Genomic DNA, 23,351 nt, shown 5'->3' with positions numbered 1-23,351 from the left:
TAGGAGGAGATTTTAGACAGTGCTTAGCTATTGTTCCACATGCCATGCGCTCAGCTATTGTTCAGTGCACCTTAAAATACGCAGACAATTGGCATTGCTTTCAAAAGATACAGTTAGTACAAAACATGCGATGTCCAGATCCAGATCATAACAATTGGTTATTACAACTGGGAGATGGTACACTCACCAATACAGATAGACTTCACCCAGATATTATTACAATTCCTCAAGCCTTTATCTGCGACGACTTAGTTACACAGATATTTGGAACAGCAATCTCATTAGACCAAATGCCTCTTTTAACATAACACACTATATTATGTCCAAACAATATTAATGTAGAAAACATAAATACCCAAGTCATTGCATTACTTCCTGGAGAGACACAACTCTTTCTAAGCTCTGACAAACTTGACTCTGATCACGATAATGACCATCTTCATTGACCTTACAAGTTCTGACCTGAAATTACCTTTTACACTTAAACGGCGTGTACAAAGAAATTTTCCAATAACCCTTTACACTGTGCCACACACTTTATTGTTTGCTTTCTATTTGCATCATCTACACCTTCACACTATTCTATATCTCATTCATACATCACGCTCTTTGTCATTTCCCAACACCAGGGGTTGGCGAGCGAAGCGAGCAGGGGGCAGAGCCCCCTAGTCCTTTTATATATGATTCTCAAACCCACTCAATTGAATTCAGGTTAGTGGGGGGAACAAGCACATACACTGAGGAACACACACACACACACACACACACCTTACCAATTTGAATCCCTGATTAACCTAACCTGTCCGTCTTTGTGGATGTGGGAAGAGAACTGGAGTATCTTAGGGAAACCCCACAAGAACATAGGAAGAGTGTGAAAACTCCACACAGACAATGTCTGGCTATGGGATGTGAACCCAGGATGTGGGATCCATGAAAATAACAATAATAATACATTTTATTTATATAGCGCCTTTATGGCAGCACTTACCAGTGTACTATAATATTGAAACTGACAGTTCAAGTGCAGTTAAGAAAAACGTTTCAAACAATGAACTGAAATTATTACTAGTAATATCGTTTACAGAAATGTAACTAAAGCACAGTGTAATTTATTACACGGTTCAACAAAAACAACCTCATACAGGATTATAGAAGCTTCTGGAATTACCTTAAATCTGTTAAAAACAGGTTGATATAACTGACAGAGTCAATCTGATTTAGGAACACCTCCACGTTGTCAAGAAATACCTGAAAATGAAAAAGCATAGCTGCCCGTTAGGAAACAATTCTGTAACACAATGCGTTTGCTCTCATCAAATAAACAAGAGCATTTTTAACAATATTTTGTTTATCTGATTGCAGAATTAAGATCTACAACAATTTATTCATTTTTCCCAGCAGCCGAGCATATTTTTAAGACCTTAGAGAGCAACATATGATGTATCAAACAAACCGCAGTTTCTCTGGTATTAACAGTAGAAAGTTGTACCTTGGGATTGTGATCATAAAGCAGATTAAGATTTATCCTGTGCTTTCGCATACAATCAAAAGCTTCTTTAAACATCAGCCTAGAAACAATAAGAGACAAATCCATTACTGAGACCGCCAGTTACTCATTTCATGAGCTTCTTAGCCAACATGTAAAACATGAAAACTTAAAAGCGTGAATTATTTTCTTAGGATTCTTAGGCAAGAGCCTTTGCTAATATGAAAAGTTTCTGCTTTTTTTTTTAGATACCCATACATGCACTCATTTTCTGTACACTTTTTATCAAAATCATTGTCACTGAGGGAAAAGTCCATTCAGGTCCAAATTGGGAAGGAACCAAAGATGTATAGTTGTGCTCGACAGTTTGTGAATCCTTTAGAATTTTCTATACTTCTGCATAAATATGACCTAAAACATCATCAGATTTTCACTCAAGTCCTAAAAGTAGATAAAAAGAAACCAGTTAAACAAATGAGACCAAAATATTATACTTGGTCATTTATTTATTGAGGACAATTTATGAGTGGCAAAAGTATGTGACCCTTTGCTTTAAGTATCTGGTGTGACCCCCCTTTGCAGCAATAACTACAACTAAACATTTCCGCTAACTGTTGATCAGTCCTGCACACCGGCTTGGAGGAATTTTCGCCCATTCCTCCGTACAGAACAGCTTCAACTCTGGGATGTTGGTGGGTTTCCTCACATTAACTGCTCACTTCAGGTCCTTCCACAACATTTCGATTGGATTAAGGTCAGGACTTTGACTTAGCCATTCCAAAACATTAAACTTTATTCTTCTTTAACCATTCTTTGGTAGAACGACTTGTGTGCTTACGGTCGTTGACCCACCTTCTCTTGAGATTCAGTTCATGGACAGATGTCCTGACATTTTCCTTTAGAATTCTCTGATATAATTCAGAATTCATTGTTCCATCAATGAAGGCAAGCCATCCTGGCCCAGATGCAGCAAAACAGGCCCAAACCATGATACTACCACCACCATGTTTCACAGCTGGGATAAGGTTCTTATGCTGGAATGCAGTGTTTTCCTTTCTGCAAACATAACGCTTTTCATTTAAACCAAAAAAGTTCTATTTTGGTCTCATCCGTCCACAAAATATTCTTCCAATGGCCTTCTGGTTTGTCCACGTGATCTTTAGCAAACTGCAGGTGAGCAGCAATGTTTTTTTTGGAGAGCAGTGGCTTTCTCCTTGCAACCCTGCCATGCACACCATTGTTGTTCAGTGTTCTCCTGATGGTGGACTCATGAACATGAACATGAGAGAGGCCTTCAGTGGCTTAGAAGTTACCCTGAGGTCCTTTGTGACTTCGCCGACTATTACATGCCTTGCTCTTGGAGTGATCTTTGTTGGAGGGTAACAATGGTCTTGAATTTCCCCCATTTGTACACAATCTGTCTGACTGTGGATTGGTGGAGTCCAAACTCTTTACAGATGGTTTTGTAACCTTTTCCAGCCTGATGAGCATCAACAACTCTTTTTGTGAGGTCCTCAGAAATCTCCTTTGTTCGTGCCATGATACACTTCCACAAGCATGTGTTATGAAGAGCAGACTTTGATAGATCCTGTTCTTTATATAACACAGGGTGCTCACTCACACCTGATTGTCATCCCATTGATTGAAGACACCTGACTCGAATTTCACCTTCAAACTAACTGATAATCCTGGAGGTTCACATACTTTTGCCAGTCACAAATATGGAATATTCGATCATTTTCCTTAATAAATAAATGACCAAGTATAATATTTTTGTCTCATTTGTTTAACTGGTTTCTCTTTATCTACTTTTAGGAAAATCTGATGATGTTTTAGGTCATATTTATGCAGAAATATAGAAAATTCTAAAGGGTTTACAAACTTTCAAGCACAACTGTAGATGGCACCATTCCCTCACATAATCAGACCTCACCTATTCCTACTCACACAGAGCCAAATTAGAAACCTAGTGCCCACAATTTCTTACTCTTTACATCTCCTTAAAATGATTGTTTCTCTTGGCCACAAAAGTTGGAATTCTTTTGAGACTTTGGTTTTAAAGGGTCCCTAGAAGCTGCTCTCATTCGTGTGATGGAACGTCAGCTTATATGGTGGGCGACTGATCCACAGGCTAATGCAACTTTTGTCAGTTAACGCTGCAATATTTTTCATTCACCATCCGTTTTCCTAACCCACTTATTATGAGCAGGGTCCTGGGGCAGCTGGAACCTATCATTGTTGTGTTATGTTTTACATGACGTATGCAGTGAGATTTGGGCACCAGAGAAGGAAAGTGGTGGCATGGTGGTGCTGGTCTGGTCTTGTGGGCAGTACCTCAAGAGAACCAGTACCAATGGCGCTCAATGCTTCATGGGGATGCCTCCTCCCTTCGATATCACATAAAATTTTATACAAGCACACTGACCTCCAAAAGATTAAAAGTAATAATTTAAATTATTAAAAGTAATAAAGAACTAGTAAATCAGGCTTGTGAAAATTTGGCAAGAACAAAAGCGTTAATGAAATGATGATGAGGGAGAGAAGAACATCACATGTTACAGTAAGAAAAGAGATTATTTTAATAACTAGTGAATTGTGAGAGGATAGTCACATGATCAGTATGGGATATTATTACAGTCACAACAGCAGGAATATTTACAATACAAAGTGTAACACGAACAGATTAACAGAACATATTGGATAAGAAGGGAAATGCAGGGCACATGCATAAGTCAGTATGTGTGAAGTGTTGACGTCAGGTAATGTAGCATACCGACGTCTATAATAATTGTCGGAAAACACAATCTGTTGCATAAATGTTACTGTCAGTGAAAATATTCCCCTATGTGTAACCCACAAGTACCTGTACGTTTAACCCGGGTTTCAATGTAACTCTGGAAAATGTCGTGTACAATTGGCCATTGGTAAAACTGGCAAATAAACTCTGACGTTATTAAACGTTTGTCGTTGTGACTTGGTGATAGTCATACAATATGCTAAACGAACGGGGAATTGCCTACGCCGTAATATAAAGGGAATATCTTGTTTTGAGTCGTCAGTGGTGTTGAATCCCTGTAGTTTTTCTGTCATAATGTTTGAAGTCGTCTGGCAGTTTGCCGCTGCTCTTCAGAAAGGCTGTGTGTGTAATTCATTTTTCGTTCACTGTCTCTGTGCAAGACTTGCTGCCACTGATCTTCAGATAATGTCGCTCTGTGGTTTGTCATACGTTGTCTTTGTTGTTCTAAGGTATCTTGCCTGTGCTGGTTGGTCTGGCGTGATGTCGATGTTTCTGCTTCTGTGCGTTGGTGTGAGTATGTAGGCCGGCGAGATTGTTTTTCTTGGTTGCCACTACGCTGGATGTGCCTTTTCATTTTATCGGGAGGCTTACGTTGAAGTGAAGGAAAAAGGAGGTGTAAAATGGTCGTGTCATAATGCAGTTTCAGTCAGCAACAAAGCATGCACCGAATAAACAGTCAAATACCACAGTCGATAACTGGTGACATTGACGAACTGAAGACTTGATGATAAGCCGAAGACCAAAACTCTGCCAGGAACACCAGGATTCCTCGCTGTTGTTGTGGAGGGATAGAGTAGTTGTGGCAACCGTTGTTCATATCGAGCACGGACGGACACAAGCGAAATAATATAAGGATTGGGAGTTTCCACTTCAAGCACAGGTTGCGGACAAATAGCAATGTAATTGTACTGTGTACACAAAATTATAAATGTGAAATAAACTGATTACACTCAATTTAAAGCACTCCTTGGATATATAACTTTAAAAATCCATTGCAGATGTCCTTCTGCAAGCACATTGTATATTGCAAGCTCACTATACCAACCACCACTCAGCATTGTGCTTTTTGCAGCATGTCGTTTAAGAAAAAGCAAATACCGTATATACTCCAATAAACGCCGAGTCTCTTATTGTCGTCAGTCTCTAATAAGCACCGGGCTTCAGAGGGAACGCGGCCAAATAGTAGCCGGTCTCTAACAGTAGCCGGGTCTTTGATATTTGCCTACTAGCGTACATTGTAAGTGTCTGTATCTTTATAGACGTGTGTAATACATGTGCATGTCAGCACGTTTCATATATAAGAAATACGGATATACCGGTTTCTAAAACCGTTTCATTTTGGAAGAAGCACTGGGCGAAGACGGTGCCGGTAGTGGGTCAGCAGAGTTTACCATTGCAATTTTTTCACCTATACGGTCGTGTCGTTCTACGGTACATTGCCTTCCAAAATGCCGCCGAAACGGTCATTTGACATTGCCTTTAAGATTCGTGCGATGGAATACTGCGGTGGAAACTGTACCGACACGCGCGAAAAAATGAAGGTTTTTGTTAATAATGGCCGGTCTCTAATAGCAGCTGGTCTCTATTAAGCGCCGGGAGCCGAGGCTAGTTTTGCAAATAAACACTGGGGGCCTCTATTGGAGCATATACGGTATGCAATATAGCCAAGCCACTAGGAAAGAACTAAGTACGAATTTTTCTTTTTTTCTCTAAACATGTCAAGTCGCTTTTTTTGTTCAGAACATGGAGGATGCTGTGTTTGAGAGAGTAAAAGTAATAAGTTGAATGTGGAAAACTTCTGCTATTGGTCCAAGAGATTACGATATGCTAATGCCCGCCTGAGAGAGGAACCACGGAGCACACGGCTTTCTTTTTTTCTCTGTACTGTGCCTATGTGAACACACGGTAATACCCAAACTATTCTGAAGTGACGTTTGCACTGATTTGTGCTTTTTGTATCTCACACCCTCAAACACCTTTATCGTAAGAGCATCCCTTATCTACAATGGAGCTTTCGATCAGAAGAAATTATGAAGCTGGTTGTAAATTAAGTCGTTGAAGTGGCGAAAGAAATTGGTAACTGCGCTGCTGCAACAAAATTCAATGTGTCTGAGAAACTGAGATTGGAGGAGACAAGAAGATGAAAAAAAAAAAATCTAAGTGTCGTATTTTTGAACGTACGTATAAGTCAGGGTCCTGATTTTAGGATCAATTTTTCAGGTTTCAAGACCCAACTTATACGCAAGTATATATGGTAGTAACTTTTAGTTTCCTGTTGGTAGATATTTATTCAAATCAATGTTTTGAGGCAGAACTAATTTTAGAGTTATGTGCCAATACGTTATAGTGATTTGTCGGAATTAACTTGAAATGAATCACCGTAATAACATCACTGAATACCGCTATGTGTGTTGACTTGTAGCAGCCTGTGACCCAACAAAACTGACACCTGCAACCCAAGTTAAAATGCCTGTGTAGACTCCCATGTAGATGCTTTTCACGGTATGTGGGTAGAGCATCTCTCACACCAGAACCCTCCCAATCCCACCCATGACAGTATTGAACATCGTCAGTGTTTTGAAATGATGATGTGAACTTTGAAGAAATTGCACAGCCTTAGTTTTAACATTTTGCAATCATTGCTGGCACTCTGCCCGGGATTTGTTCCTGCCATGCGCCTTATGCTGGCAGGGATTGGCTCCAGCAGACCCCTGTGACCCTGTGTTAGGGCATAGAGGGTTGGGTAATGACTGACTGACTGACTGCATAAAACAGAAGTGTGGTAACCAATCTTTAGAATAAGTTTAAAACCTCTTGGTTACTATCTAGAGTACCGTATTTACTCGTGTACCACGCGCACCATAATTTTTACAAAGAAAATCACGGAAAAAATTTTCCCTGTGTACAACGCGCATTGTGATTGTATAGGAAGAGTTTAGGGCGCATTTTCCGCGAAATGCCCTTCTGTTTTTGTTGCATGACGAAAGAGCGAGCGAGCGAGCAAGGAAGGGAGAGAGAGAGAGAGAGAACGCGAGTGAGCGAGAGAGCAAGAGAGAGAGAGAGAGAGTGAGCGAGAGAGCCCAAGCAGAAGAAGTAAACATTACAGAAAAAAATATCCTTGTGTATGACGCACACCTGATTTTCTAATACTAATTTTCGGGAAAAAATGTGCACGTGGTACACGGGTAAATACGGTATTTATTGTTAGAGCTAAAAATGTCTACTTTTGGTTATGACGTTTTGCAAAAAATGAGTTTTTTGTTTTTAATTTTGCTTGTTTAGACAATCATTCTTTTGTCTCCTGTGGTTTCTTAGACACCTCCATGTCCCTTTGTCCAGGATTTTGTCTGCTGACTAAAATAACATCTTTCATCTCCTCGTCCCATTTTGTCATTTGAACGCTTTGCAGACTTCAGGGTGTTCCTACCTGTCTAGCCATTTCCTAATCCGAGCCAAGAGAAGAGCACGATGGTGGATTGTCTCTAGATTTCCTCGAGGCATCTGAAAAATAAGTTTCAAGTTAAAAGCTATACAAATATAAAGAGCAACACCTGTAGACCTCCACAGAATGTGTTACACAACAAGGTATCTTTACAATGTTTACAATACAAATTCGATCAAAATAATTCTACTTTTTTTTCTTCACCAAAAGCTTTCCTGGGTGTTTGAATTCAAAAGTAGACTTCACAGTAAAAGCTCATCTAGACTGTGAAAAGAATTACATGTCTGCCATTATTTGTCCCAAAAGATGGACTGCTGTATGGCCAGTGCCTTCAAGGTGATTTGATTCTTTTTATACATATTTAGATTTTTCTTCATCTAATCTACTGTAGGGATATATCGACTTTCTCAACCTGATTACAAACTGACAATTTGACAAACTGCAGAACACAAAATCTGTTAACACTGCACATCACCCTTTACAAACAATCAAATACAAGCATTCAAAATAATATCAAGTTACTCTGCAATTTTAAAATATATATATCAAATCACAAAAACCAGCACGTTTTCACAATATAGATATTCTATTTATTACCTATCCGGGTGGAAACCATACTGAATGGCTACAAAGAAAGGTAGGCTGTTCCCTGCCTTTGCCAGGAGGTTGGCAGGAGGTGGTAACCTTTGAGTGAATATATTAGCATTCGGGAAAGGATGGACTAAAGTTCTTTACATGGCCGGGAGGCCAGGACAATGGAGCAACAGGGGGAGATGATTGGTTTGGATCAGTGTCTCTCCAGATATGGTAGAGGTCACCATGCCTGGGTTAGGATTCCCACATGGACACCAAAAGGACATGCTGGGACATGTAGTCATGTTGGGTTCCTTGGGGGCTGCTGCAATGCTCCCTACTGGTCACTACATTATACACACACACACATACTATATTTATATCTATCTATATTTACAGCTGAGGATCCACAAAGGAAGAAAATGAATCACGTATCATAAAATAGTTTTATTCCTGAACTTTCAGCCCCTACCAGGGGCCTTCATCAGAGGATAATGATTAGACTTACAAGAATCAAAAGCAATATATAGCAAAAAATTATGTAGTGGGGGGGGGGGGGGCGACGAGTTGGGGGGGGCTAAGTCAGTGTGAAGGGGGGGGGGGTTATTGGTTGTAAAGATTTTATTTATTATGAACATGTTCTTCTTAAGTTTGCATATGCTGGATTTATGTCCAAATGTCTGTCGATGGCGTTCTCATTTGATAGCCAAGATAGACATACATTTAACTGGGACAATGTACAAGTAAGATTTAAGGCCAGTACCAAAAGTGCCAGAGAGCTGGCCGAATCTTGGCTATCAAATGAGAACGCCATCAACAGACATTTGTGCTGTGCAGACTCCTGTCAGTCATGGAGAATCCACTGAACAGGATCATCTCCAGACAGAGGAGCAGCTTCAGAGACAGACTGCTGTCACCGTCCTGCTCCACTGACAGACTGAGGAGATCGTTCCTCTGCCACACTATGCGACTCTTCAATTCCACCCGGGGGGGGTAAACGTTAACATTGTACAAAGTTGTTGTCTATTATACCTGCCTCACACTCTCCACCTTGCACTTTTTAACTTGCACTGCACTTTTATTGCTCTTTAATTTAATATTGTTTTTATCTGTATGCTGCTGCTGGAATATGTGAATTTCCCCTTGGGATTAATAAAGTATCTATCTATCTATCTAAATGTGTTTTTGTTAAAAATATTCATTTCTTGATGAGAGCTTTGTTTTTCTTTGAATGAACTTGTTTTAATTAAAAGTCAGATGTTTCTCATTTTTTCAGTGCAAGATGACGGTTCTTCAGCAGTGATTTTTTTCTAACCCCTTCTTACTAATTTTTACAAGGGGTGCCAATAATAGTGGAGGGCACTGTACACACACACACACGCATACACATACACACACACACACACACACACACACCAGTTCAACCAGGCACATGTTTAACTAGGACACGGTGCAAGTAAGATTCAGGGCAAATACTAAGAGTGACAGAGAGTTGGGTCCTAGTATTAACTTCTCTAGAGAAAAACGGGACTATCCAAATATTTCTGTAGCAGGTTTTCAAAAACAGCTCAACAATGTGTTATGTCTTTAGGGATTCATGGCTATTATATAGAACTGGTATCATTATGGCACCAAATGAAAATTAATTACAATTTGTAGCTGTTCTTAAGAAATTTCACAGAAACTTTTTAAGCTGCTTATACACCTCATAAAAACAAATTTCACCTGACTTACCTGTAGAATCACCTTTGTATCCTGAGGCACAACAGTTACTATCCTGGAACCTCTCTCCACTCTGCGTACAATTTCATCATTCTGGCTAGCATCGGCAGACAAAGAGGCCTGAATGCCTGATGAGAAATTATTTAAGGGATTACTAACTGAAAATGAATAGTAGTAGTAGGTTATATTAAACAAAAACAAACAATAAAACAAACACACATATATATACACATTATCTTAGAAAAGTATTCAGGCAGACAGACAGAAAAGGCTCTTTATGAGACAGACAGACAGACAGACAGAGCGGTGGGCTGGCGCCCTGCCCAGGGTTTATTTCCTGCTTTGCGCCCTGTGTTGGCTGGGATTGGCTCCAGCAGACCTCCGTGACCCTGTAGTTAGGATATAGCGGGTTGGATGATAGATAGATAGATAGATAGATAGATAGATAGATAGATAGATAGATAGATAGATAGATAGATAGATAGATAGATGCTTAGACACACACACACACACACACACACATATATATACATACACACAAAAACACTACAGTCTGAACACACACCGGCATGACTAAAAAGAAAGAAATTTAACAAGAAAGAAAAACTTCTGACTTGGCAGTCCCAGTGAGGTGCTATGCCAGCGTATTGCTGTTGGTATAAAGGAGCTCCAGTTGCATTTTTTGACACAATTCCGTTGAATAATATGTTGGCTGAAAGTCTTCAATGTTGTTGTGTCACAGAGAGAATGCGCAGCATCATTCATAATGGTACTCAGTTTTGTTTTAACTGTCTTCCTTTCTATGACCTCCAGGGGTCCAAAGTATGCCTCTTAACTGAGCCAGCTCTTCAAATAGCTTACTGATTTGATTTGAAGTGATGCTACCAGCCCAGCACATCTTCTTCTTCTTTCGGCTGCTCCCGTTAGGGGTTGCCACAGCGGATCATCTTCTTCCATATCTTTCTGTCCTCTGCATCTTGTTCTGTTACACCCATCACCTGCACGTCCTCTCTCACCACATCCAAACCTTCTCTTAGGCCTTCCTCTCACCTGGCAGCTCTATCCTTAGCACCCTTCTCCCATCATACCCAGCATCTCTCCTCTGCACATGTCCAAACCAACGCAATCTCGCCTCTCTGACTTTGTCTTCCAATCGTCCCACTTGAGCTGACCCTCTAATGTCCTCATTTCTAATCCTGCCCATCCTCGTCACACCAAATGCAAATCTTAGCATCTTTAACTCTGTCACCTCCAGCTCTGTCTCCTGTGCCACCGTCTCCAGCCCATAGAACATAGCTGGTCTCACTACCGTCCTGTAGACCTTCCCTTTCACTCTTGCTGATACCCGTCTGTCACAAATCACTCCTGACACTCTTCTCCATCCATTCCACCCTGCCTGCACTCTCTTTTTCACATCTCTTCCACAATCCCCGCTACTCTGAATTGTTGATCCCAGCCCAGCACATCACAGTGTAGAAAAATCACACTAACTGGTCATCACAGAGATGTAGAAGATACGAAGGATGTCACACCCTTAATTAAAGAAGCACAGTCTCCTAAGAAAGACGAACCTGCTCTGCCCTTTCTTCTATAGTTTCTCTGTGTTCTGAGACCAGTCCAAACTGTCATTGATGTGTACCCCCAAGTACTTGTAGGAGTGCACCACCTCTACATCCACTCTCTGAATAGTGACCGGACATAGAGAACGTTCAGTGCTTTCCTCCCCCTATAGCCCATGTAGTAGCGAGATGCATCACGGTATCAACAATTTGGGATATGTGACAAAGCCATGCCTAATCACATTTTGTCTTAACGCAACCATGAAACAGTGATGCCTGCTTTTATATCTCGTCCAGATTACTACAATGCGCTTCTTTTTGGAATTAGCCAGGCCTCCATTGCTCGCCTACAGCTGGTGCAAAATCCTGCTGCTTGATTTTTAACTGGCACAAGAAAGCATGAGCATGTTACCCCGATTTTGGCTTCCCTTCACTGGCTTCCAGTTCATTTTCGAATCCATTTTAAGATCCTTGTATTTGTTTTTAAATCCTTTAATGGTTGTGCCCCATTTTATTTGTCCAAACTGCTGCACCCTTATGTACCGTCTCGCTCTCTCGGGTCAGCAGACCAGATTCTTTAAGGGGTTCCCAGGGTACGATGCAAACTTCGAGGGGATCGGGCTTTTTCAGTTGCAGCCCCAAAACTCTGGAACGATTTGCCATTGCACGTTAGGCAGGCTCCTTCAATAGCTGTCTTTTAAATCTTATTTAAAAACACACTTTTGCTCTCTGACTTTTAACCCAGTATGATATGTTGGCAGTCTGTATACTTTTAATTATGAATCTCTTCAGCTCTTATGTGTTAATGTGTTTCTGTTTCATTTACCCTTGGTTATTGTGTGTCTGATACAGTCGTGGCCGAAATTATCGGCACCCCTGGAATTTTCCCAGAAAATGCACCATTTCTCCCAGAAAATTATTGCAATTACAAATGTTTTGGTATACACGTGTTTATTTCCTTTATGTGCATTGGAACAACACAAAAAAACAGAGAAAAAAGGCCAAATCTGACATCATGTCACACAAAACTCCAAAAATGGGCCGGACAAAATTATTGGCACCCTTTCAAAATTGTGGGTAAATCGTTTTATTTCAAGCATATGATGCTCGTTTGAACTCACCTGTGGCAAGAAACAGGTGCTGGCAATATAGTAATCACACCTGAAGCCAGCTAAAATGGAGAAACGTTGACTCAACCTTTCTGTTGTGTGTCTGCTGAGTGTGCCACACTAAGCATGGAGAACAGAAAGCAGAGCAGAGAATTGTCTGAGGACTTGAGAACAAAAATTGTGGAAAAATATCAATCATCTCAAGGCTACAAGTCCATCTCCAGAGATCTTCATGTTCCTTTGTCCACTGTGCGCATCATAATCAAGAAGTTCACAACACTTGGCACTGTAGCTAATCTCCCTGGACATGGATGGAACAGAAAAATTGATAAATTGTGGTCAGCAACACAGGAGCGCCACAGGGGACTGTACTTTCTCCGGTCCTGTTCAGCCTATATACATTGTACTTCCAATACAACTCAGAGTCCTGCCACATGCAAAAGTTCGCTGATGACACTGCTATCGTGGGCTGCATCAGGAGTGGGCAGGAGGAGGAGGAGTATAGGAACCTCATCAAGGACTTTGTTAAATGGTGCGACTCAAACCACTGAGAACTGAACAGCAGCAAAACCAAGGAGCTGGTGGTGGATTTTAGGAGGCCCAGGCCCCTCATGGACCACCAAGAACTGAACAGCAGCAAAACCAAGGAGCTGGTGGTGGATTTTAGGAGGCCCAGGCCCCTCATGGACCACCGAGAACTGAACAGCAGCAAAACCAAGGAGCTGGTGGTGGATTTTAGGAGGCCCAGGCCCTTCATGGACCCTGTGATCATCAGAGGTAACTGTGTGGAGATGGTGCAGACCTATAAATACCTGGGAGTGCAGCTGGATGATAAATTAGACTGGACTGCCAATACTGGTGCTCTGTACAAGAGAAGACAGAGCCGACTATACTTCATTAGAAGGCTGGCATCCTTCAACATCTGCAATAAGATGCTGCAGATGTTCTATCAGACGGTTGTGGTGAGCGCCCTCTTCTACGTGGTGGTGTGCTGCATAAAGAAGAAGCAGAAGAGCAGCTTCAGCGACAGACTGCTGTCACCGTCCTGCTCCACTGACAGAGTGAGGAGATCGTTCCTCCACCACACTATGCGACTCTTCAATTCCACCCGGGGGGGTAAACGTTAACATTATACAAAGTTATTGTCTGTTTTTACCTGCATTGTTATCAATCTTTAATTTAATATTGTTTTTTTGTATCAGTATGCTGCTGATGGAGTATGTGAATTTCCCCATGGGATTAATAAAGTATCTATCTATCTATCTATCTATCTATCTATCTATCTATCTATCTATCTATCTATCTATCTAAAAGACTGCAACGAAGGATAGTCCGAATGGTGGATAAACAACCTCAATCAACTTCAAAACATATTCAAGCTGTTCTGCAGACTCGGGGTGCAACAGTGTCAGCTCGAATTATCCGTCGACATCTGAACGAAATGAAACGCTATGGCAGGAGAGCCAGGAGGACCCCACTGCTGACACAGAAACATAAAAAAGCCAGACTGGAGTTTGCCAAAATGTACTTGAGGAAGCCGAAATCCTTCTGGGCGAATGTCTTGTGGACAGATGAGACCAAGGTAGAGCTTTTTGGTAAAGCTCATCATTCTACTGTTTACAGAAAACGGAATGAGGCCTACAAAGAAAAGAACACAGTACCTACAGTCAAACATGGTGGAGGTTTTAAGATGTTTTGGGGATGTTTTGCTGCCTCTGGCACTAGATGCCTTGATTGTGTGCAAGGCATCATGAAATCTGAAGACTACCAAAGATATTGGGGCGCAATGTAGGGCCCAGTGTCAGAAAACTGGGTCTGCGTCAGAGGTCATGGGTGTTCCAGCAGGACAATGACCCCAAACATACCTCTAAAAGCACCCAGAAATGGTTGACGACAAAGCAATGGAGAGTTCTGAAGTGGCCAGCAATCTAAATCCGATTGAACACTTATGGAGCGATCTCAAAATTGCTGTTGGGAGAAGGCGCCCTTCAAATCTGAGAGCCCTTGAGCAGTTTGCAAAAGAAGAGTGGTCGGAAATTCCAGTTGAGAGGTGTAACAAGCTTGTTGATGGTTATAGGAAGCGCTTGATTTCAGTTATTTTTTCCAAAGGGCGTGCAACTAAATATTAAGTAGAGGGTGCCAATAATTTTGTCCTGCTCAGTTTTTGAGTTTTGTGTGAAATGATGTCAGATTTGGCTTTTTTTCTCTGTTTTTTTGTGTTGTTCCAATGCACATAAAGGAAATAAACATGTGGATACCAAAACAGGCTGTGGTGGGTTGGCACCCTGCCCGGGATTGGTCCCTGCCTTGTGCCCTGTGTTGGCTGGGATTGGCTCCAGCAGACCCCCGTGACCCTGTGTTCGGATTCAGCGGGTTGGAAAATGGATGGATGGATACCAAAACAGGTGTAATTGCAACAATTTTCTGGGAGAAATGGTGCATCATCTGGGAAAATTCCAGGGGAGCTGATAATTTCGGCCATGACTGTATGTTGGGTTTTTATTGTACAGCACTTTGGTCAGCCTGATGTTGTTTTTAAAGTGCTTTATAAATAAATAAATGTGGTGAATTAAAACAAACCAGAGCTCCCTCAGTGTGCAGTAGATGTTGTTATTCAGTCAGTGTGTCAGTTACAGTACTGTTATCTCTTGTTATGGGTCTGTGCACTGGTAGCTTTGATATCTCTTTTTTATTCTGTTAAATGCATTCTATGATGTGCCTCGGTGATATACAACAAAAAATATTTTTTTATATTTCAAACGGCTTTTATAAACTTAACCTCTCTAAAAATAGGGCCCTGATGTTAAGATAGAATTATCATCCAGGTCCCTGATGTTAAGTTTGTGTTGTGTTTTCTATTCTACTGTCTACCCCTCACTCTTTTTCTGAACTTAACCTCTCTAACACCGGGCCCTGACGTTAAAAATATTTTTTACCCGGTCCCTGATGTTAATATCCAGTTTTGAGGTTTTGTTCGATTCTCTATTTGTCACCGTTTTTTCCTGTGGTGTTTTGTGTTTTTGAAATCCTAATGCACTGCTGCCAGGGCTCATACAGGATGGGGTATGAGAATTTTAACTTGTTACCCAGAAATTTTTTTTTTATATTGGACGTATTAGTACAATTTTGGCACTTTATGGATAGCCTTAGAGGTCTGATGATAATGTTCTTTGAATATCCGTTTAAATAGGATAGATAAGATTTTAATAATTTAACCAGAGTAAAAGAGTTGTTGATGCTCATCAGGCTGGAAAAGGTTACAAAACCATCTCTAAAGAGTTTGGACTCCACCAATCCACAGTCAGACAGATTGTGTACAAATGGAGGAAATTCAAGACCATTGTTACCCTCCCCAGGAGTGGTCGACCAACAAAGATCACTCCAAGAGCAAGGCATGTAATAGTCGGCGAAGTCACAAAGGACCCCAGGGTAACTTCTAAGCAACTGAAGGCCTCTCTCATGTTCATGTTCATGAGTCCACCATCAGGAGAACACTGAACAACAATGGTGTGCATGGCAGGGTTGCAAGGAGAAAGCCATTGCTCTCCAAAAAAAAAACATTGCTGCCCATCTGCAGTTTGCTAAAGATCACGTGGACAAACCAGAAGACTACTGGAAGAATGTTTTGTGGACGGATGAGACCAAAATGAAAAGCATTATGTTTGGAGAAAGGAAAACACTGCATTCCAGCATAAGAACCTTATCCCATCTGTGAAACATGGTGGTGGTAGTATCATGGTTTGGGCCTGTTTTGCTGCATCTGGCTTGCCTTCATTGATGGAACAATGAATTCTGAATTATATCAGAGAATTCTAAAGGAAAATGTCAGGACATCTGTCCATGAACTGAATCTCAAGAGAAGGTGGGTCATGCAGCAAGACAACGACCCTAAGCACACAAGTCGTTCTACCAAAGAATGGTTAAAGAAGAATAAAGTTAATGTTTTGGAATGGCCAAGTCAAAGTCCTGACCTTAATCCAATCGAAATGTTGTGGAAGGACCTGAAGTGAGCAGTTAATGTGAGGAAACCCACCAACATCCCAGAGTTGAAGCTGTTCTGTACGGAGGAATGGGCTCAAACTCCTCCAAGCCGGTGTGCAGGACTGATCAACAGTCACTGGAAACGTTTAGTTGTAGTTATTACTGCAAAGGGGGGTCACACCAGATACTGAAAGTAAAGGTTCTCATACTTTTGCCACTCACAAATATGGAATATTCATTCATTTTCCTTAATAAATAAATGACCAAGTATAATATTTTGGTCTCATTTGTTTAACTGGTTTCTCTTTATCTACTTTTAGGACTTGAGTGAAAATCTGATGATGTTTTAGCTCATATTTATGCAGAAATATAGAAAATTCTAAAGGGTTCACAAACTTTCAAGCACAACTGTAAGACGAGATCTGCCATCTTGAAATCAACTCCGTTAAGAACTTGTATCTGAAAAGATGTCTCTGCAATTATTGTGTGTTTTTCTTTGTTGTTCAACTTCAGTTATATGGGGTAACCAGGGCGGTGCTCCAACTCTTTATCGTGGTCTTTCTAATCTCTACTGTAGTTTGGGATGAACTGGACAGAAGGGTGGAAGGAAAGCAACCTACAAGTGCAACACATTTGTGGGAACTTCTGTAACAGCATTGTGAAGATCGGTCTGTCCAATACTTGATGTCCCTTATAGAATGAATGCCATGTGTTTGTTTGGCTGGTATATCAGCAAAAGATGGCTACGTTCATGAATCGACAATATGAATAAAATTTTGTACACTTAATGATTCCTTAACTTTTTTTTTTTTTTTAATTTGCAATTGTTAACTTGTTCTATGCCTTTATTTCATCAAACATTAACACATTAAACTGCATATATTTCCATAAAAATTGAAAAAACTGAGGTGTTCTAAAACTTTTGACTGGTAGTGTTGTGTGGGTGTATATTATACACATACAGTATTCACACTGTGGCGTACACAGCCGGGACGCCCAGTAGGACCGAAAGAGGGACTACACCTCCTCCAGATCATGAAAGGGCAGCCGCCCTGGATGATATGGGGCCTGTGGTCACAGCCAGGGGGCGCCCGGATGCCTAAGGAGCCCTGGCCCTCAGCACTTCCAACACACCTGGAGGTGCTGGGGGAAGGAAGACCAGGGTCACCCGGAGTGCTTCCGGGTGTGTAGCCGGTACTTCCACCACACTGGGGAGTACCAGCGGAAGATTATTGGGAAGGCACCTGGAGCACATCCGGGTGATGATAAAAGGGGCCGCCTCCCTCCATTCGGGGGCGAGAGTCGGGTGAGGAGAAGGACAGAGCTTGGGTGGAGAGGAGAAGAGGCGACCTGAAGAGAGTGAGGGATTGTGTGAGGGCGGGGAGTTTGGGGGTTGTGTGTGCACTTGTATATAGTACAGTGAACCCTCGTTTATCACGGTTAATCCATTCCAGACTCTACTGTGATAAATGAATTTTCGCAAAGTAGGATTCTTTATTTATAAATCGAATATTTTCGCAATTAGAGTATAGAAAACCTGTTTACGACCTTCTAAATAAGTTTTTTAACATTATTAGAGCCCTCTAGACATGAAATAACACCCTTTAATTACCATTACACTCGTATTACCCAATATATTAGACAAAATAAGAGAAAATAAGACATATTAGACGTTACAAATATCATATTATTACTAGGCTCATCCGCCTTTTAAGGCGACCGACTTTTATCCTCAATTTGTGTGCGCTCCATGTGTACATCAGGCATGTAAGTGTAGGGAATGAGAACATCAAAGTGCCCATTCATAACATCTCCCGAAAACCTACGTTTTTTTATCCCCTCGAGTGCCTGTCCAAACTTGGAGTGTAGGACTCCATAACAATATACTTACTGATGGTACCATAAGTTTGAGACTTTGACATTTCAGTGAGATACTGAAGCTCATTTGTAGGCCTATAAGAGATTCCTGATGGTATCATTGTAAATGGCTGAAACCTTGACCAATTACGTAAAACATGTCGTACAATGTCAGCCCGAATCTGTACCGCTAAAGACGGAGTTTCATGCACTAAATAAGCTATAGATGAGAATAAGCAAGCACCATCTCCCCTGATATTTACTACGCGGTGAGGCATTTGTACTCCATCAACATTAGTTATTTCCAGAGACATCATTTTGTCTATTTTTTCCAGCGCATCGCACACAAAAGCAAGGGAACGATGGGAGCACTAGAACTCTGCTCACATCGCGTCGCTTCGTACCGCAAGCCGCAAGTAGTAAGTCTGTGATAAGCGGAATACCGCTACGCTTTGCACTCACGGGACGGAAGGACAATCCCGACTGCTTTTATATAGTAGATTATTATTGTACTGTACATTTAATTACACACACACACAGTTCTTACACATAACTACTAACCTATGAAGGCACGAGCTCAGTAGGAGAGTCTTCAGGTGGTGCAGTATCTTCAGCAGGTGCGTCGTTGTCTTCTTCTGCTGAAGGAGTACTAGGAGTAGCCAGTGGGTGTCTGGGTGCGCGGCTGAAGAACATCTTGATAGGCAGTTGCTGGCGCTGTCTTTTCATATGCGTGAGGAGGCTTTTGTAAGGTATTGCCATCTTTGATCATATCCAAGAGTTTCACCTTTGCCTGGATGGTAAGCATCTTCCTCCGGCGCTTAGTTTTATTGTCAGAAGGCTTAGAAAAAGCAGCACGCTTAGGAGCCATCGTGGGGCTTAGATAAAAGTTCCCAGAAAGCGCGTGCGTAGTGACGCAAGCGTGTATGAGAAAAAAATCGCGATAGAGTGAAGCCGTGAAAGTCGAAGTGTGATATAGCGAGGGATCACTGTATACTGTAAATAAACGTGTGTTGGGTGCTTAAAAACGATGTTCGCCTGTCCGTGTCCGGGCTGTGTACCACAACACATACACACACACACACACACAGAGTCTAAAATATTATTGTGACTAGTCACCATTCAGATGCAAGGCCTGCCATGAAGTTGACGCTGATGTGTTAAAACTTGTGGCTGTCCTGGCAAATTACCGTTTTTACTCGTGTACCACGCGCCCTCGTGTAAGACGCACACGAGGCAAATTTTTTTTTGCCCCATGTACGATGCGCGTTGTGATTGTATAGGAAGCGGGTGAGGTTGGAGTAAGACACCAACGTGAACAACTGTAATGGAGAATAATTATGTCTTGTTTAATTCTTTCCGCACATGATACAGTATATTGTATTGGAGTACTAACTGTAATAATAATAATAATGCAGTAATCCCTCGCTACTTCGCGGTTCACTTTTCGCGGATTCACGACTTCGTGGATTTTATATGTAAGCATATCTAAATACATAACACAGATTTTTCGCTGCTTCACGGGTTTCTGCGGACAATGGGTCTTTTTACTTGCTTCCTCAGTTGGTTTGCCCAGTTGATTTCATACAAGAGATGCTATTGGCGGATGGCTGAGAAGCTACCCAATCAGAGCACGCAGTTAAGTTCCTGTGTGCTGCTGATTGGCTCAGCGACGGAGTGCTGCATTAACCAGGAAGTCTCATCTCACTCATTCATCATTAACGTGCTAATGCTTCAGGGGCCGTGTCCAAGCACCAACAGAAGATGCAAATGATTGCAGAAAAGGTAAAAGTTTTGGATATGTTGAAGGAAGGGAACAGCTACACCGCTGCAGGACATCGATTCTTTTTATTTAAAAAGGAGGAAAAGCATATAAGATCTACAGCCGCAGTGTCCTTTAACCAGGGTGCAAAACGAGTTGCAAGTGGACGTGATAAGGCAGTAGTCTGGATGGAATCTGCTTTAGGAATCTTTGCAACAAGGTCGACGACGTCATGACCGCCTACAAGCTGCTACGTGTACTTCGCTATACAGTAAGTGTAAACTTATCTACCGATTTCATATTGCTTAGCAGTTGTCCCAGTTTTTAATAGAGCAAATGGTGGGTTGTAAACAATACAGGGAGGGTTTAAAAACGTCCAAATACACGTTAAATAATTAAATAAATATAGTGTCCCTACTTCGCGGAAATTCAGTTATCGCGGTCGGCCTTGGAACCTATCTCCTGCGATAAGTGAGGGATTACTGTAATTCATTACATTTATATAGCGCTTTTCTCAGTACTCAAAGCGCTATCCACACAGGGAGGAACCAGGAAACGAACCCACAATCCTCCACAGTCTCCTTCCTGCAAAGCAGCAGCAACTGTAAGCAGTACCCCTACTGCAGAACTTTCAGTGTTTGTCGCACCATGCTGCGAAAGGTGGGAATGACAAATAGCCCTGTGAAACGAGAAAAGAAAGAACCCTATAGAGACAATCGGTAAAGGACCATAACGGCAAGTGGAAAATTATTGTGCTCACCAGACCGTACTTGCGACCTGCTGCCCAATTTCCTATCTTCTCTGCTTCCAAAATCACTTCTAGTTTCTCTCCCGCCGCGAAGGAGCGTAAACGCTTGCTACTATCCATGCTGAATGACGAAGCCAAACTGATTCAAAAACAAAGAAACCCTACTACCATAATCCTCGTGTATGACGGGCACCTGATTTTCTAATGCTAATTTTCGGGGAAAAAAATGTGCGCATGGTACACACATAAATACGGTAACTGCCAAGTGTCTTATCGTTTATTGCTCTTGAATGCACCGATGCAACTTGATTCATTATTTTTTTTTACTGTGAAATAACTAACGGTATATTTGGTGACTCATCACAGATGGAAAACAAGAACACCAAGAATTGTCATGCTATCAGTGTTAGCAGGATTTTCTGACAAAATGTGATGCGAGCGGACTCAGAGATTTATGTTTTCAGCTACATACCTTTCAGGGACAAATCTTCCAGTCTTAAACAGAGGCAGGTGTGTGAATGCGTTGTAAAGAGGAGAAATTCGTCAATAACTGAAAACGATGTGACATTGGATGCCATCTGCAAGAAGAAAGGAAAAAAAATGCAAAAAGATGGATCAGTTCAGAGAGGTTCGGGCTTCAGATTTAGCTTAGACAACACGATGAGAAACATGACCCGGTGAATGCAACTCCAAATACCACATAAACTGTTCATTTACATAACCATGCTCACTTACTCTTCACCTCAGCCCATTTTTACCCATAAGCACATTAGCCCACAAAAACTTTTCTGACATCACATGTGATGAAGACCACGGAGAGGCTGCTGCTTCACCACCTGAGGCCACAGGTTCAACACGCCCTCGACCCTCTGCAGTTTGCATATCAGGAGAAGGTGGGAGCGGACGATGCCATCATCTATATGCTACATTGATCCCTCTCCCACTTGGACAGAGGCAGTGGTGCTGTAAGAATTATGTTTCTAGACTTCTCTAGCGCCTTCAACACAATCCAACCTCTGCTCCTTAGGGACAAGCTGACAGAGATGGGGGTAGATTCATACCTGGTGGCATGGATCATGGACTATCTTAGAGACAGACCTCAGTATGTGCATCTCGGGAACTGCAGGTCTGACATTGTGGTCAGCAGCACAGGAGCGCCACAAGGGACTGTACTTTCTCCTGTCCTGTTCAGCCTATATACATCGGACTTCCAATACAACTCGGAGTCCTGCCACGTGCAAAAGTTCACTGACAACACTGCTATCGTGGGCTGCATCAGGAGTGGGCAGGAGGAGGAGTATAGGAACCTAATCAAGGACTTTGTTAAATGGTGCGACTCAAACCACCTACACCTGAACACCAACAAAACCAAGGAGCTGGTGGTGGAGTTTAGGAGGACCAGGCCCCTCATGGACCCCGTGATCATCAGAGGTGACTGTGGGCAAAGGGTGCAATCCTATAAATACCTGGGAGTGCAGCTGGATCATAAATTAGACTGGGCTGCCAATACTGATGCTCTGTGCAAGAGAGGACAGAGCCAACTATACTTCCTTAGAAGGCTGGCATCCTTCAACATCTGCAATAAGATGCTACAGATGTTCTATCAGACGGTTGTGGAAAGCACCCTCTTCTACGCGGTGGTGTGCTGGGGAGGAAGCATTAAGAAGAAGGACGCCTCACGCCTGGACAAACTGGTGAGGAAGGCAGGCTCTATTGTAGACACGGAGCTGGACAGTTTGACATCTGTGGAAAGTCAGAGGGCAGGAGCAGTTCCATCCATCATACGTTTGGTGGAAGTGGTCCGCTGGAGGTGTCTCAGCTTAGACATTCACAGGGGTTTATGGGAAGTGGAGTCCGGAAGTGCAGCCCTGTCGGGATCCCTTGGTGCTGCAAGGGGGCACTGTTGGGGTATGACTTCCCTGGTTCCCAAACAACGCAAAACGTCAGAGCAATCTGGACGAGAACAGGCCATTCAGCCCAACAAGGCTCGCCAGTCCTGTCCACTTATTTCTTCCAAAAAAAAAAACCATCAAGTCGAGTTTTAAAGTCCCTAAAGTCTCACCGTCTACCACACTACTTGGGCGCTTATTCCAAGTGTCTATTGTTGTTTGTGTAAAGAAAAACCTCCTAATGTTTGTGCGAAATTTACCCTTCACAGGTTTCCAACTGTGTCCCCGTGTTCTTGATGAACTCATTTTAAAATAACCGTCTCGATCCACTGGACTAATTCCCATCATAATTTTAAAAACTTCAATCATGTCACCTCTTCATGTTCTTTTGTTTAAACTGTAAAGGCTCAGCTCTTTTAATCTTTCCTC

The 23,351-nt window shown here is 41.9% G+C and overlaps 1 protein-coding gene across 1 annotated transcript in view; it reads right to left on the bottom strand.

Annotated features, from left to right (window-relative positions):
* Nucleotides 1-23,351, bottom strand: part of elp1 (elongator acetyltransferase complex subunit 1) — a 181,734-nt gene that overhangs the window by 71,868 nt on the left and 86,515 nt on the right. The window contains exons 18-22 of the mRNA XM_051929899.1: nucleotides 21,506-21,611; nucleotides 10,033-10,148; nucleotides 7,711-7,784; nucleotides 1,490-1,568; nucleotides 1,169-1,248 (exon numbers count right to left, since the gene is read on the bottom strand). Of these exons, the coding sequence (XP_051785859.1) occupies nucleotides 1,169-1,248; nucleotides 1,490-1,568; nucleotides 7,711-7,784; nucleotides 10,033-10,148; nucleotides 21,506-21,611 (455 nt within the window). The remainder of the gene's footprint in view (nucleotides 1-1,168; nucleotides 1,249-1,489; nucleotides 1,569-7,710; nucleotides 7,785-10,032; nucleotides 10,149-21,505; nucleotides 21,612-23,351) is intronic.

The sequence above is a fragment of the Erpetoichthys calabaricus genome, chromosome 7 (assembly GCF_900747795.2).
Source record: "Erpetoichthys calabaricus chromosome 7, fErpCal1.3, whole genome shotgun sequence".
Classification (NCBI taxonomy): Eukaryota; Metazoa; Chordata; class Cladistia; order Polypteriformes; family Polypteridae; genus Erpetoichthys; species Erpetoichthys calabaricus.
This window is presented reverse-complemented; position numbering and strand designations above follow the sequence as displayed.